Raw genomic sequence first — 13,571 nt, forward strand, 5'->3', positions numbered from 1 at the left:
CATCCAAAATTTCCTGCGACCGAAAATACTTTACTCACGTCATATCTGAAGGGGATTACGCGACCGTGTTGTTGATTCCGGTAGTGTAACAGTAAGTCTATAAAGCGGCTTTCTGATCTAAGTTGAGGGCTGATGAAATGGACTGGCACGTTCTCCCGTCGTGTACAAAATAAATGCAATACGTCAAGAAAACATGCACAACTATAGCCATTAAGAACTGACTGCATGGACCCTAATGTTCGTACGAGTAAATTTATCACGCCACATCTGTAAAGGAATACACACTATATACAAAGCCACGACGTATAGAACTCATAATAACAATATATGACGAATTATCCTTGTCTTGCATCATACCGTTTCTGTTTATTTTGCTTTTTTTCAGAAAAGGATAGGCCACTCAGCAATATGCGTTTTTGTAGAAAACGTCTTCTTTTTTTATCCGTTGTAAAAGCAATGTGACATTGCCACGGTCGCAGTAATGCTGCATACGTCAAAATGTCGTCGAATAAAGAAGACCACACACGCGATGAAGTATGGTTGTGACAAAGTGAGTTTGTAACTGAAAAATTACCTTATATTTTACATTATTCCTATTTTTACGGATAAAAAGTCAGTGATATAAAAGAATTTGCTCTCATAATAATTCGAAGCTTTGGAGATGATGGATGAATGGGATAGTGGGTAGAAATTCCCCACCTTTGAATGGAGTGCAAATAGATACAATCTTAAGGTCAGTTTTTTTAACGGTACGTATATTCAATTTATTTATATCTTACTGTGCGCTTTTTCATGAATATCAAGAGCATAAAAGTTATTGTACAATTTGAATTAAAAAGAACTACAAATTAAATGTTAATTTATAAATATCGCACGGTTTAATATATCACAAGACTGTAAAAGGTTTTACGCACAGTTCAAATAATTATATTACAACTTGAATTTTGAAAATATCTAAAATTAGAAGTTCATTCGTTCTTTTGAATTCATGTTAGCAAAAAGCCACAGACACACGAAAATGATAATTTGGAGAAATATCTTGCTTCGAAGTGTTCTTTAGAAATCGCCTGGGAGTTTTACCTCTTAGAAGAATTGGGGATTTTCATCGACTCACAACCTACAGTAAAAACGCCCGAACTTAAGCGATCCTGCGCACGACGAGGAACTAGTGAATCCTACATCAAGATCCACAGTGGGTACACAGGAGATCACTGCATGTGGAAACAACCACTTCCAGGACTAGATGAAGCGTACCCCAGCCAATTCCTTGCGGAATGCTTCGGGCTTTACAGGTACCACCAACTCGGTGAATTTTGAAGAGGGGCCTTTTTTGAAAAATTCCGATATCCTTGATTTTTTACTGCGTATGTATAACTGTGGTCAAGTATTTACGGTTCATTTATTATCTACAATAAGTAAGGCTGAGTGCCATTTTGATCAACGATGCAAGAATAATGTTCACCGAAAGCTATAATTCATTATTTGACATAGACGTCTGGCTCTACGGCAGAAAATGTGTATCTACACAAGTAAAATGTCACGAATTTTCAAATGTAAGCTTTTATTCTTATACGAACACGGGACACACAAATGACGCGTGAACAACAGTTTGTCTCAACTACAGATGCGTGTAATCGATTCGATAGCTCGGCACAGTCGCATCTTTGTACAACACTGCCAATTGAACGTCTGCTACGTGAAGGTTGTAATTGACACCTGTGCAACCTTCACCATCAGTCGGTTTTATCTTGAGGGACGACCATCATAAACTTTTGTAGAAAACGTGTCACCTCACCTGAAAGTACATAAAAGCGAGCCATTGAATCAGCTATTCATTTGTAGTTAGCAGCCTGCGTACATGTACGAGTATATATTACAGAAATTCGAACCTGTACAACAATTTTGCCAAACAAAAACGAAGACTGGTATTCTATTCTACATTGTGTATGTACATGTTTATTGCTTCGAAACCGTAAAAAATATTGTGTTTGGCTTATTTCGATGTTCTGATACGCTCCTGGATCCAGTATGTCAGGGTTTCGCCTAATCTTCCTGGGATCGCGCAAAACCCGAACGGGTTATTCGCACCAGTTGCTGTTAGTTCTGTTATGGGACCGAGATCAAATTCCAAATGGGAAAAGAGGTTCACATCAGGCTTTCTTGTTCGGGCGTGATACTTACGTGTGGTATTTGTGAATGAAGCTGGCTTCTTTTGCCAAGAAACAAAAATCCAATGTAAAGGAATCATCGAAGCCATGAAAGCCAGACAAATTCCACTGTCGACTGGTTTTTGGTAAACGGTCAATATCATTATAGCGATACTCCACAGAAACAAGGCTATCGGTAAAAGTATGGGCATCTACAAAATACATATTCAGTTAATTGGCGAGTAGGACTAAATACACTTGAATAAACAGGAATCCGTTGAAGGGTTACTGGAATTAAAGTAAACTGTAGAATTTTATTATCGCCATTTTTTCATTTCAAATTTTGTGAAAACTATCATTGGCGACATTTTTTTCCGGTGGCATTATTTCCTACAATCCATTTTTATGTGCTTAGCATTTAAAAATTCTATCTTGATGACGTTCTCATTTGGATATATTTACTCTAATCGCTCGTGGCATTTCTGGATGTTTCCATCTAAGGTACAGCAAAGATGCCAGGGTCATCGCAAATATCGCCGAGAATCCGAATCCCATCAATTCCAGTAGGTAGAATATATCTCCAATAGTTAACATGATCACGGTCAGGATCGCCTAAACGAAATAATGAAGCGTTGGTGAGAAGTTGTCTTACGGTCGTTTTGTAACGTAAATGTTGAATATACTTGACCATTATAACTAGTGAAGGTACGGGTGTGTATCGGGTTACGTGTATCATTGACAGAAGCTCTGGTAACTGACCCTCCTCGCCACCGATGAAAAATACTCTTAAATGAATGAACACAGTCCTAATTAACGATCTGATAGTTCGTCACCTTTAAATCTCAGTGTAAGGTCAGAAATGATATTCATTTGTCCGCAAGGGCACCAGTTCGTCATCTATCGACCCAGCAACTTTTTTCTTGCAGATGTCCATTATACACAAACATATATACAAACAATACCAAAATTCAAGGAAACTGGTCGAACTTCAAGTGTCTTCGATTCCATGACCGTTTCGAAAATACCCAAAAGCGCCGATTGGCTACGGTACAGGTGGCTGCCGGTCGGCTATCTTGATTTTGATTGGCCTTATTCTTAAGCAGGAGATATGCCTAGTACAGAATCATGCATGCACTATCAAGTTATTCCCAAAAACCCGATTCGGTCGATAAACTAATAAACGAGGCGACATACAAGTTGACGCAGTTGCTCTAAGTGGGTTATCATTTGCATTCTCATGGAGCGTACCTTGATATAGCTAGGGTTCCGCCGTTCATCGCCCCAACGATGGATGAAGCCACAAAGAGGGGCATTATCCAAGACACTGGTCCAAGCGTCCGTTCGGCAAAACTCTACAAGAGACAAGACACTTTTGAGCTAAGGCATGGCTGTTATGTAAGCTAGTACTGGCAATTTTTAACACAAAATATTTGTCAAACTGGCAGAGGTGGATAAGAATCACTTCTTTATGTTATCACTTACCACATTGGGGTCAGTTTCAAAGAAGGGTTGGGCCTTCATCGTTCCAGAGTCTGATATGCGTGGACCCCATAATTGGTATCTACGTTACAAATGCGTCTGACATCCCAGAAGAGAGGATTGGGAGGAATGCCCCCACGGATATTTTCCACGGAGTTTAGATTATTTCCCGACCAATTAGTTTAAAAGTAACAAAAATCCAAAATCAAACACCAGACTGTGCGGGACAATCGATGATGGGAAAATATCGTCAGAAAATGTACTCAGACAAAATGTTGTGGAACTCAGGATATGGCGCCTGAAATGGGCAAATTTGTCTCAGAAAAAGTTACGTTTTTTGAAAAAAGTGGTTTATGAACTGACGGGTGGTTGGATCCTCCCGAACGCCCCCTAGATCCGCCCTGCGAGGACTCTGATTCCATTTTTATTGACATTTCACGTATGATTGAAATTCCGTAGACTACGTACATTATCTGGGTCACTACTGCATAGTTTAAACTTAAGAACTAGTTATGTTTTGCGTGATAATCTCTTATCTATGACTATTGTATAGATACATATTTTGGATACTAACATATCATAAATAAATAACATACTTAACGTAAATATACTCATAAAAGTAACGGGAATGAATTTTATTTACCACGGCAACTGCAGGTGATTGTAAAATCTCATCTGTAGATAAAACTGTCATATACGCCACATTAGCCATAATGTAGACGACAGTCACTAGCGATATCGATATGATTATAGCTCGCGGTAAATTCCTGCAATAAATAAGCGATGAAATTTTTACGGATGATTTTGTCGCATTAGGCGGGGTGATAATCTTCGTAACATGAAACTCAGCTTGCCTTTCTGGATCTTTCAATTCATCCACTAGAAAATTTAGATAATTCCTACAATATGAAAAACATGGTAAATAACACAACTGAAACATATTGATGATTATGGAGGTAAATATCGTCATTTATTCTGAATGTAGTTTTCAAGAAAGGCAAATGCCGATACGGGTGCCCCGATGAATGTAACATCGTAGGTCACTTCAAAAACGAATAGTTGGTGAATGATGTCAAAAGCCTTGAAAAGTGACACAGTTAAAGGAAGTATTTTGGTCAGTTTGAAACGCTAGGTGTATGTATGAATAATTGCTATGGATTTCGGGAAATAGTCACAATAGTAGGGAAGAGTTCTTGGGAACATGAGATACAAATCTGTCCGGAAAGTTCAAGCTACAACTCGTATGAAAATCGATTAATCAAACCGTAGAAATAAATTTCATAACATAAAACATTGTCGTCCTGGATTCGACCTATATAGATAAATGCATGGTACGCTACCTACCATCCCCCAAATGCCCAATATCCAGAATAAAAAGCCATAGCCAACGATCCGGCGCTCAGATCACTACCTTCGAATGGCTGTTCAAGATTGTGTGTACGACCTGAAATAAATCAAAAAAGGGTTTTAGCTTCATTTAGATTGATCAATCAGCCCCGTTCTAAAGTAATATCATAGACATGGAGTGAAAAGAGTAAAACCAGGAACAATGTTTCAATGCTGACATATCCAAGATTTAATTCTTAATTCCTTCACCGTAGCCCCACGTATTCTGTGTTTAAGTTAATTCCTTTTTGCTTGCATTTTTCTTTACCTTTTTACTAATTGACTCAGCATCGAAGCCAAAAATTTATACGCTCACCTTTTCCAATCCAGACTAAACCTATGATGATTATACCGAACAGGGCTATCAGTTTACATGCGGTAAACACTACTTGTACCTTCGCCGCCCATTTTACGTTGAGGCAGTTCACAGCCGTCAGCAACACTAAAATAAACAGAGATCAGTCACATTCAAATACGAAACTAAGACATGAACAAATCTCGCAAAAGATAGGGAAAGTGTTCGTCCATCGACATATGGATGATGATATTTGTAGAATGATCCAATGACTTGATTTTCACTTAGTTATGTTAACTGATTAGGGTTAATGAATAGGCAATAGTAACGGGATTTGCAATACAATCCCGGTCATTGGACAACGCACCGAACCATTCGCCTGGTAAGTATTCAGTGCTTGCTTGCTTGCTATGTTATTTTGTAGCTCATTTCGACGTCACACGAACTGACAAATAGAAACTTCGAAGCTCTCCAGTTCCAGATCTAGCCAACCGATTTTAATGAACTTTAACGATGCGGAAGATAATATGTAATACTTTAACAAACAAGAATATCTGGCATCATAAAAATGGCAAAAAAATTAACCCCCGCATGATAAAATTACAAACTGCTCATCTATTTAACAAAATCTCGCTATATTCGTCAATCGTGTTTAAATCTGGAGACAAGTTGAGCTACTTTCGGATCTAATGCTTATGGCCGATGACGTCATCAATTGAACGATGGCATAAACTCGCCATCGTGAGTTAAAAACCAATAAATATTTTCGAACTTTCGCTAAGAGTTCTATCACTGAAGATCGTCCTCATTCCATGATCAGAAATTGTCCTCTATTATTTACTTCCAGCGACAACGGATTAAATCTTCTCGTATTTCAAGAATTAGTTTTGCTAATAGATAATGCGTTTCAACTGGCTAATGGCATCATGATATACACCGTACACATGTTGTTATTTACGTGTAGGCCTACCCGTAACGAAATTATACTAATTTGATACATGTTTCTTTCTATGTTCTACTTACGAAATACGGTCGCCCCGAGTAGTCGAATGGCCATGTCGGGAGGGTCGCAGGTATCGTACAACGGACGGAGGATATAGGTGCCCAACGCCAAGGCAGATACCGACACCGGAGTCGGTGCGATTATTATTAGATTTAATATCAAACACATAAAGGCCGGGATGCGCCCTAAACCTTTCATTATGTATATATATTCGCCACCGGACCGGGTGATAGTCGTTCCGAGTTCGGCAAAACACAATGCGCTGAGAATGCTAATCAAGCCAGATATCATCCAGATTATGAGCGATAATCCAACGGATCTGGATCTTTGTAGCACGCCAACCGGGGTGACAAATATTCCACTGCCTATTATGATTCCAGTTATTATCGCTACTCCGTGCAATAGTGTTAAATTCCGTTTCATTTTTACCTCCGCTGTGGTTCCCGTAACGTTCGTTGCATCGTGCTTTGCTTTTGGGGCCATTTTGCCCTGCTTGTTTCTCGCAGCACCGACGGTTGTTAAATGCTTAGTAATCCTTCATTGAACTTTGTTTCATTTCATCGAAATCTGTAAATTCAATATATAAACATACATGTATATATATGCCGTTGTCTACAATTAGTAGGTTATCTCACGTTTATATTGGCAGGGTTAGCATTGATATCAGACGTGTTTTCAAAGCACTCTTCTGATAATTAACTGATTCGCAGAACGACATTAGAATCATCATGAAACCAATATTTTTAAACCCATTCTTTAAAACCCATTTTCATACTTGCACATACTCTTTTAACTTGATTTTAAAAGAGCCGATCAAAAACTTAAACTTCCATTGGATCTTCATATTATGATACAATAATGACACGACAAATCTAAAATGCATCCTGGTTTCATGAATCTCTATATATCAAACAGGCCGTCATAACTTTAACACCATCTTCTATTGGGCTTCATTAGATATCATCACATCTTTTCCACTCTTTACCTATATATATATATATGAAATGTTATGCATGACCATCTGTTGTAAGTTCTCTTGAAAATAGACTGTATATGCCTGTGCTTTACAATTTCCTTTCTTTTTACATAACTTAACTATACGATGTGCATCTAGACTAAGCTTTGAAAAAAATTAAATTGACTCCAGTATACATTTTCACACAGTCGTCAACGTTTTACTGACAATCAACCTCCCATTATAATCATATAAGGTTTACAGTGGACGTTGACTTTCCATCTACTTATAACACCCCTTGTGCGTTCCAACGGTTCTAGATCGCGCAAGGGAGATAAGAGATCTAAGCGAGGGAGATTTATTCATTCTTTGTTGGGGATTTTCCCAGAAAACAAAGTTTAAAAGGAAAGTGGACTAACGACCTTTTTCAAATGAAAACAAAGATACCAAAGAATGTGGTATTTTAACGGTGCTAAAGGGTGCAACTGCAAACTAGGCGAAAGCGATAATATTTCTTTTCAAACCATGAGCCAACCGCATGGAAGATCAGTCGGTCGATTGGTATCATAATTCTAAACTTTGCTCTTTCGACTCTTTCAAAAATAAAAAGGGTTTATATATTTTCAAAGCATTCAATGATTGCGTGAATGAGACTTATTGATTCTTTATATGAACTTACAAAATAAGTTCTGGAACAGACAGACATTAGAAGGTTTCAAGTTTACGAAAAGTAAACACTATCAATATTGTATAATTCGGTCAATATTTCCTTGAAGTAGGAATGTTTCTAATCTTACAACTTAAGCTTTGAGTCAGCAATGTTACGTTAATTCGATAGTTTTGCAACAAAGCGTTGCGAGCAAGTAAGTTACCTTATCGACAACGCGCATAAAATGGACATGTGAAATAATCTAACAATTGTATAATCAAAGTGAAAATACGTCCACCGTGAAAAATATCAAGTATTGCCATGTGATTAGTGGCTGTAGTTTTATGTCAATAACAAAAACTCTGAACCAATTCCAAGCTGTAGAACACAAGATATGCTGAGATATCAACGACGCGTCCAGTGATATAACACGTTTCATTGCCGGTGCCGGACACTTCATCATCTGTGGTTCTATGTACTATGCCTACCAAATGCTCCTAAAACTAAAAAATGTACCGTAGAAGAAAGTATTTTACGTCGGGTTGTTATAACAACATCAAATTCATTTTTCAATTAGATTAGATATTTTTTATTCGATGTTTTATCATCATCTCAATATCAGTAAATAATTTTGAGTTGAATTTTTTTTCCGCAGCTTCTGTTGAGTTATTATATCAAAATGAATCCAAAATTGATCGTTTTGATTCCAAATTCTAAATTCACCGCCTATCGGGAGATGTATCTATCAATTACAATTTTTCATTTGTCTGGTAAATCAAGGTAATTAAGGTATTGTCTGTAAATGTTTGTCTCAATTTGAATTCACTTTTGAATAAGGTATTTATACGATCGTTGAGATATTATCTAAATGTGAAATTGGGTGTATAAGAATGATACCTTAAATAAAAATTGTTTTCATGTTGTGAAAATGGCTGTCGGACGTAACCCTATTTCCTTAGGGCCCAGTTTCACTAAAAGAATTAACTCCTGAATCGATTTAAGATACGTATTGAATCATTGAAGAAGACATTTAAACGATATACATGAGTTAAAGCTTTTGGTTAAGCTGTACCTTGGATGCTTCCTATTTACCGTTCATAAACATAGGAATTGGTCAGATCCGTATGATGCTCCCTCACAAATAGACCTGCTTTAACCAGCATAACTTAATGCAGGGTATGGAGATTGATACACGCCGCAGTATTTGGAAAATGTCCGGCAAAATTCAACAAATAAGGATACATCTAATGATCATTTTATTTTTTGTCAATTTCTATAAAAGATTTCACTACCCTGGAAAAAAAACATGGAATAAATTTAATCAAATGGCTATATATGACCTAAATTCTTAATTCCTAATTCTTCCTAATTTCGTTACATACAATATTCTTTAAGTGATATTTACAAGTCCATGATATATAAATTTTTCAATATTCTTGAAGTTTACAGTATAAAAGAAAATGGGTTTCGTCGACAATAACTTTACAGCGATGGCAGTTACGGATTGAATGAGCAATGCCAAGTCTCCTTCCTTTTTCAATGGAAAGATGATGACAGGACACTATTTTTCACACACACGCACGCACGCACGCACGCATGCACACACACACGGAGTCGCTATTGACAATTACAACGAATGTCTTTTAATTATAACCAATATGGTTCTAGCTAAAATTTTGATTTAACATTTCTGTTGAAGTTATAACGGCTGTGAGTTGGTCATCTAACATCATTGGTCCCTGAAATTCTGAATACAAGGAAAATCCTCCTTCATAAATCTACACACAATTCTAGTTGTTCTGGTTATATTTGGATAGTGTCTCATACACGATTAAGATTTCAGGCGGATAGTAGTTTTTAGATACAAGACACATAATCAAAGCAAGAGTGTCCGGCCGATGATTCATGAAAATATAACAAAAAAGATAAGGCATCGAGTTTTTTTAAAACATTTTTCATGCAATTTAACCTATATTCAACAGAAGATGAAATTATTTCAATAAGTATTGGAAATTGGACGAGATCTCCAAGGAGAGGTAGTATATGTGATCTGTCAAATATGGGGTCCAAGCATAGGACGAAAGAATCGTTTAACTATTTTTTTGCATTGGATCAAGTTTGAAGATATCTCCGATATTGTTTTTTGTCGTACGATTAGCTCCTTTTTTACATGTTTTGATGAACCATATGTAATTATAGGTTTGATGATGAATAATTGTGGTTGTTAGATAATACCTAAATTTCTGAAGCCAGAAAGAAGATGTCTCCTGGAGCAAAGCAATTCAATAGAAATACTTCGTTGAAAGATTTGTTAAATTTTTACATTTCAAACTTTCTATATCATTAGGCCGTTTAGTGGTTTGAACGTCAGATTCGACGACTCAGCCCTAGAAAGTCAAGACATGTGTGCATTCTCATGGAGGAAATACACAGAGTTTGGTCCAAGTATTCACTTACGATAAGCAAAGTTTCATTTTACCTCCATAACTAATATCATCTTACACTCATAGATCACTTCGATCAGCTCAACATTAGACTTGCTGTTCATGTTCCTAAACGTTTGTGGCTCTATAGAGCAATTATTTTCAACAGTGCATAGGGCTTTTGTGTTTTATACACCAAGGGATTGTCCATCAGTTCATTGTTCCAACTCCGAGCTTAAAACCTATCTTTTTAAATTGGCTTATTTTTAAACTATCCATGCCGATTGCGTGGTTTGTTCTATGCCTTTTATTTTCTAATGTGATGTAACGCGCGTTCTACGCTATATTAGTAAATAAATCATTATTATTATCATCATTATAAGTATTACCATTATCATAATTATTACTTGTGAAACATGTAAAGTGATATGTGAAAGTAGAGGTATTATTGTCTATAACGCGTTCGTCGTCCGTTGGTCAACTGACTGACATCTTTTGCCGCGTAGAACGTTAAACAGTTCTTGATTTAACTTTCGACTCTATAACTGTGTCAAATTAGTTCATTTTCAATTAGTTAACTCTATAATAAGAGTTAAATTTTAAGTTATAACTGTGGAACTGCTTCTGCTAGTTTACAAATTTTCATTAGTAAAGAACAGAACACGCCGCATAAATGATTTATAAAAAAAGAGAGAACAAAAAAACGATCAAAAAAATGAATCATTGATAAAAGGGGGGCTATGAAATATAAATTTCAACTGTAAAATGGATTATTGACGAGACTGACGCAAAATGGAGCTTCACACTGTTGCGCATGAGTTGCCGGTGCCCTTTTGGCCCTTGGCATGCTGGCAAACATAAGTTAGTAGCGCTTGACCTTCCATAACCCTCATTGCACCCTAATCCCCGCTCTGTTTGTAATCAATCCATTTAAAACATACAAAATAGCGCATTGTATTGAGTTAGCCTACGTCATAATAAAAACAGTACAGGAACGTGGTCATTGTGTGTGACAAACTATACACGGCATGCATAGACACATTGTCATTAATAATAATAACAACAAACGCGTATATCCATACTATAGTCGGAGTAAAGCGCTGTCTGGACATAACACTGCTAGAAGTCTGTTTTAGATTGATTTTAAGTAATCAAGTAATCATGGTTGAATGTAAGTATTGATTTCGCTAGTTTTGTAAACGTGTTTTTTAAAATCATTTCCTTTTTACGTCTGTCCGATATCACCAACGGATAATTGATGGAATATGAATTAGGAAAAATTGAACACAATTCCAGGCACAGCTCAGAATTTGGAACTAGTTCCTGGACAGTAATTCCAACGAAAATTTTTCACCTAAAAGCAATTTGGAGTCAACCCGAACAGCGGAACTGGGTGGCGTTCCTGAGTGTTTTAGTTTTTGCTTTACCCGGTGGTTCAATTTCAAAATAAACAAATACACATCAATTGCTCGACTTCGTGTAGGTTACTTGTCGCTTACTTGAAATGAAAATCTTAGTTTTCTCAAATTATAGGTTCATGAGTTCACTTGTTACGTCATCTCGGTAATAAGGAGGACCCAACTTGTTCGCTATAATTGATTCTAGTATAGTGATAGATACTAATACGTTTGAGTTCTATTTTTTAGCCGCGAATTTAGACCAAAATAGAAATTTAATCGACATGCTCAATCGACCAGTTTCCTCTCGGCCTCAATCGGCTATGTCGCGTAGGAATGGATTGGCAAATATATACACTGACATTGGACGAACAGCAGCCGAAATGCTGTACAAAACTGCTACCGACAACACAGGTCAGAAAAACCGCTCGAATTTAGCAAATCTGGCCAAAGCTTGGCGCCGCAATATGGTGCAACCAGCTGATGAGGTGATGGACAAACCGAGCTCACCGCTCCTGTCGAGGTTGGTGAACCGGCGAAGCGCAACGCCGGACCTATCGTTTGAATGGGAGTGGGAAGTGGCGTCTCAGTGCAGTCGATACAGTACGAGACGAAACGCGATCGGAAACGTACTTGGCGATTTAGACAAAGAAAACAAAGTACAATCGGATTGAAAGAAACATCGTCGACCTCTCCGGCATCGACACGCTATGTAATATTTAGATACGGCATTCAACCAGTCAGCTTTTTTCCGGTGTATGAAATCGAGAGATCAAAGAAACACATATACATAATAATGAATAGGGTTCAATAGTTGTTCATTTTGAAATCTATGCCGTTGCACAACTGTATGCATTGTATATTCTTATATACATATATATAAGAAATTGAAATTCTAGATTTCATTCGTGGTGGCGAAGAGCCCTCGAGAGCGAGGAAGAGTGCTTCCATTATTTTGCGTAGCCAATTTCCATGGTTCGCTTCCGATTGTCTTTGTGATTATATGTTTGCATTGGATATTCATACGTTGTGCTTATATGAGTTCGATGAAAGTTTACCGCTTATCGGTTATACTTTCTGAAATAATAGTTTGTTCGTCTGCGTTGAAAGAAGAGAAAAACAGGTTGTGGACGGTTATCAAACAAATGAATGAAAATCCAATCGTTCTTGTTGAAGCTATTAATTGGCAAATGATTCTACACACAATGGGTTCCACGTTTAACCGTCTATATGGACTTCGCTGAACATTGTACAAACTCAGAGCTGATTTACAGATTAGACGAAAAATTTCCCCGAAATTAGAACCAGTTAAAATGAAAGTAAATTGTCAACCTATTTTTCAAGTGTATCATATTCATTATTAGTTAGCGTAAGATTACGAATTCAAATTGACACTGCTTGTAACGATATCAAACGAACGTGATTTTAAAATGTCGATACAATTTGTGTATTTGTTCTTGAAATCGTGTGGGTTGTTAAATGTTAGATTTTAAAAAGCCGATGTACAAATTGATTAAAAGGTTCAATTCATTATGGATTTTAAAGGTTATTGTTTCTTAATTTTTATTTTTTAATCTTAAACTTCTGTATAGTGGGCTCTTAATCATATATTCATCCCGTCCAATTGTGGCGTCCAACTAGTTAAATATATTTAGATAGATGAATAAAGAACATAAATGCTGAATGATGTAGTTCATTTCATATCTGTCGTATAGCTCGAAAAAATGTATCATTATCAAATCAACTTTCGAAAGATGACAACGCACACATTTCTAAAACGCCTCGCTAAGAAATATCAAGAAAGAAAAATTAAAAGATATATCAAAGAATAATGTAC

At 36.8% G+C, this 13,571-nt stretch overlaps 1 protein-coding gene across 1 annotated transcript; it reads right to left on the reverse strand.

The window, feature by feature from the left end:
* Positions 1–1,418: 1,418 nt before the first annotated feature.
* LOC141905760 (large neutral amino acids transporter small subunit 1-like) lies at positions 1,419–6,896 on the reverse strand. The gene is made up of 10 exons (XM_074794770.1): positions 6,331–6,896; positions 5,329–5,454; positions 4,971–5,070; positions 4,481–4,525; positions 4,270–4,393; positions 3,396–3,499; positions 2,836–2,932; positions 2,610–2,759; positions 2,182–2,359; positions 1,419–1,795 (listed from the first exon to the last, which is right to left on the reverse strand). The coding sequence occupies exons 1-10, from the start codon at positions 6,791–6,793 to the stop codon at positions 1,734–1,736; spliced, it is 1,449 nt and encodes a 482-aa protein (XP_074650871.1). The 5' UTR covers positions 6,794–6,896; the 3' UTR covers positions 1,419–1,733.
* Between the last annotated feature and the right edge of the window lie 6,675 nt (positions 6,897–13,571).

The sequence above is a fragment of the Tubulanus polymorphus genome, chromosome 5 (assembly GCF_964204645.1).
Source record: "Tubulanus polymorphus chromosome 5, tnTubPoly1.2, whole genome shotgun sequence".
Taxonomy (NCBI): Eukaryota; Metazoa; Nemertea; class Palaeonemertea; order Tubulaniformes; family Tubulanidae; genus Tubulanus; species Tubulanus polymorphus.

Bases quoted from the DNA above. Each gene is read 5' to 3' on its own strand.
- LOC141905760 (XM_074794770.1), bottom strand. From the start codon at position 6,793: ATGGCCCCAAAAGCAAAGCACGATGCAACGAACGTTACGGGAACCACA. The intron at 4,394-4,480 runs GCAAGCTGAGTT...TATTTATTGCAG, and splicing joins GAATTGAAAGATCCAGAAAG to GAATTTACCGCGAGCTATAA. The intron at 1,796-2,181 runs GTAAGTATCACG...ATGTACTTTCAG, and splicing joins TTCATTCACAAATACCACAC to GTGAGGTGACACGTTTTCTA.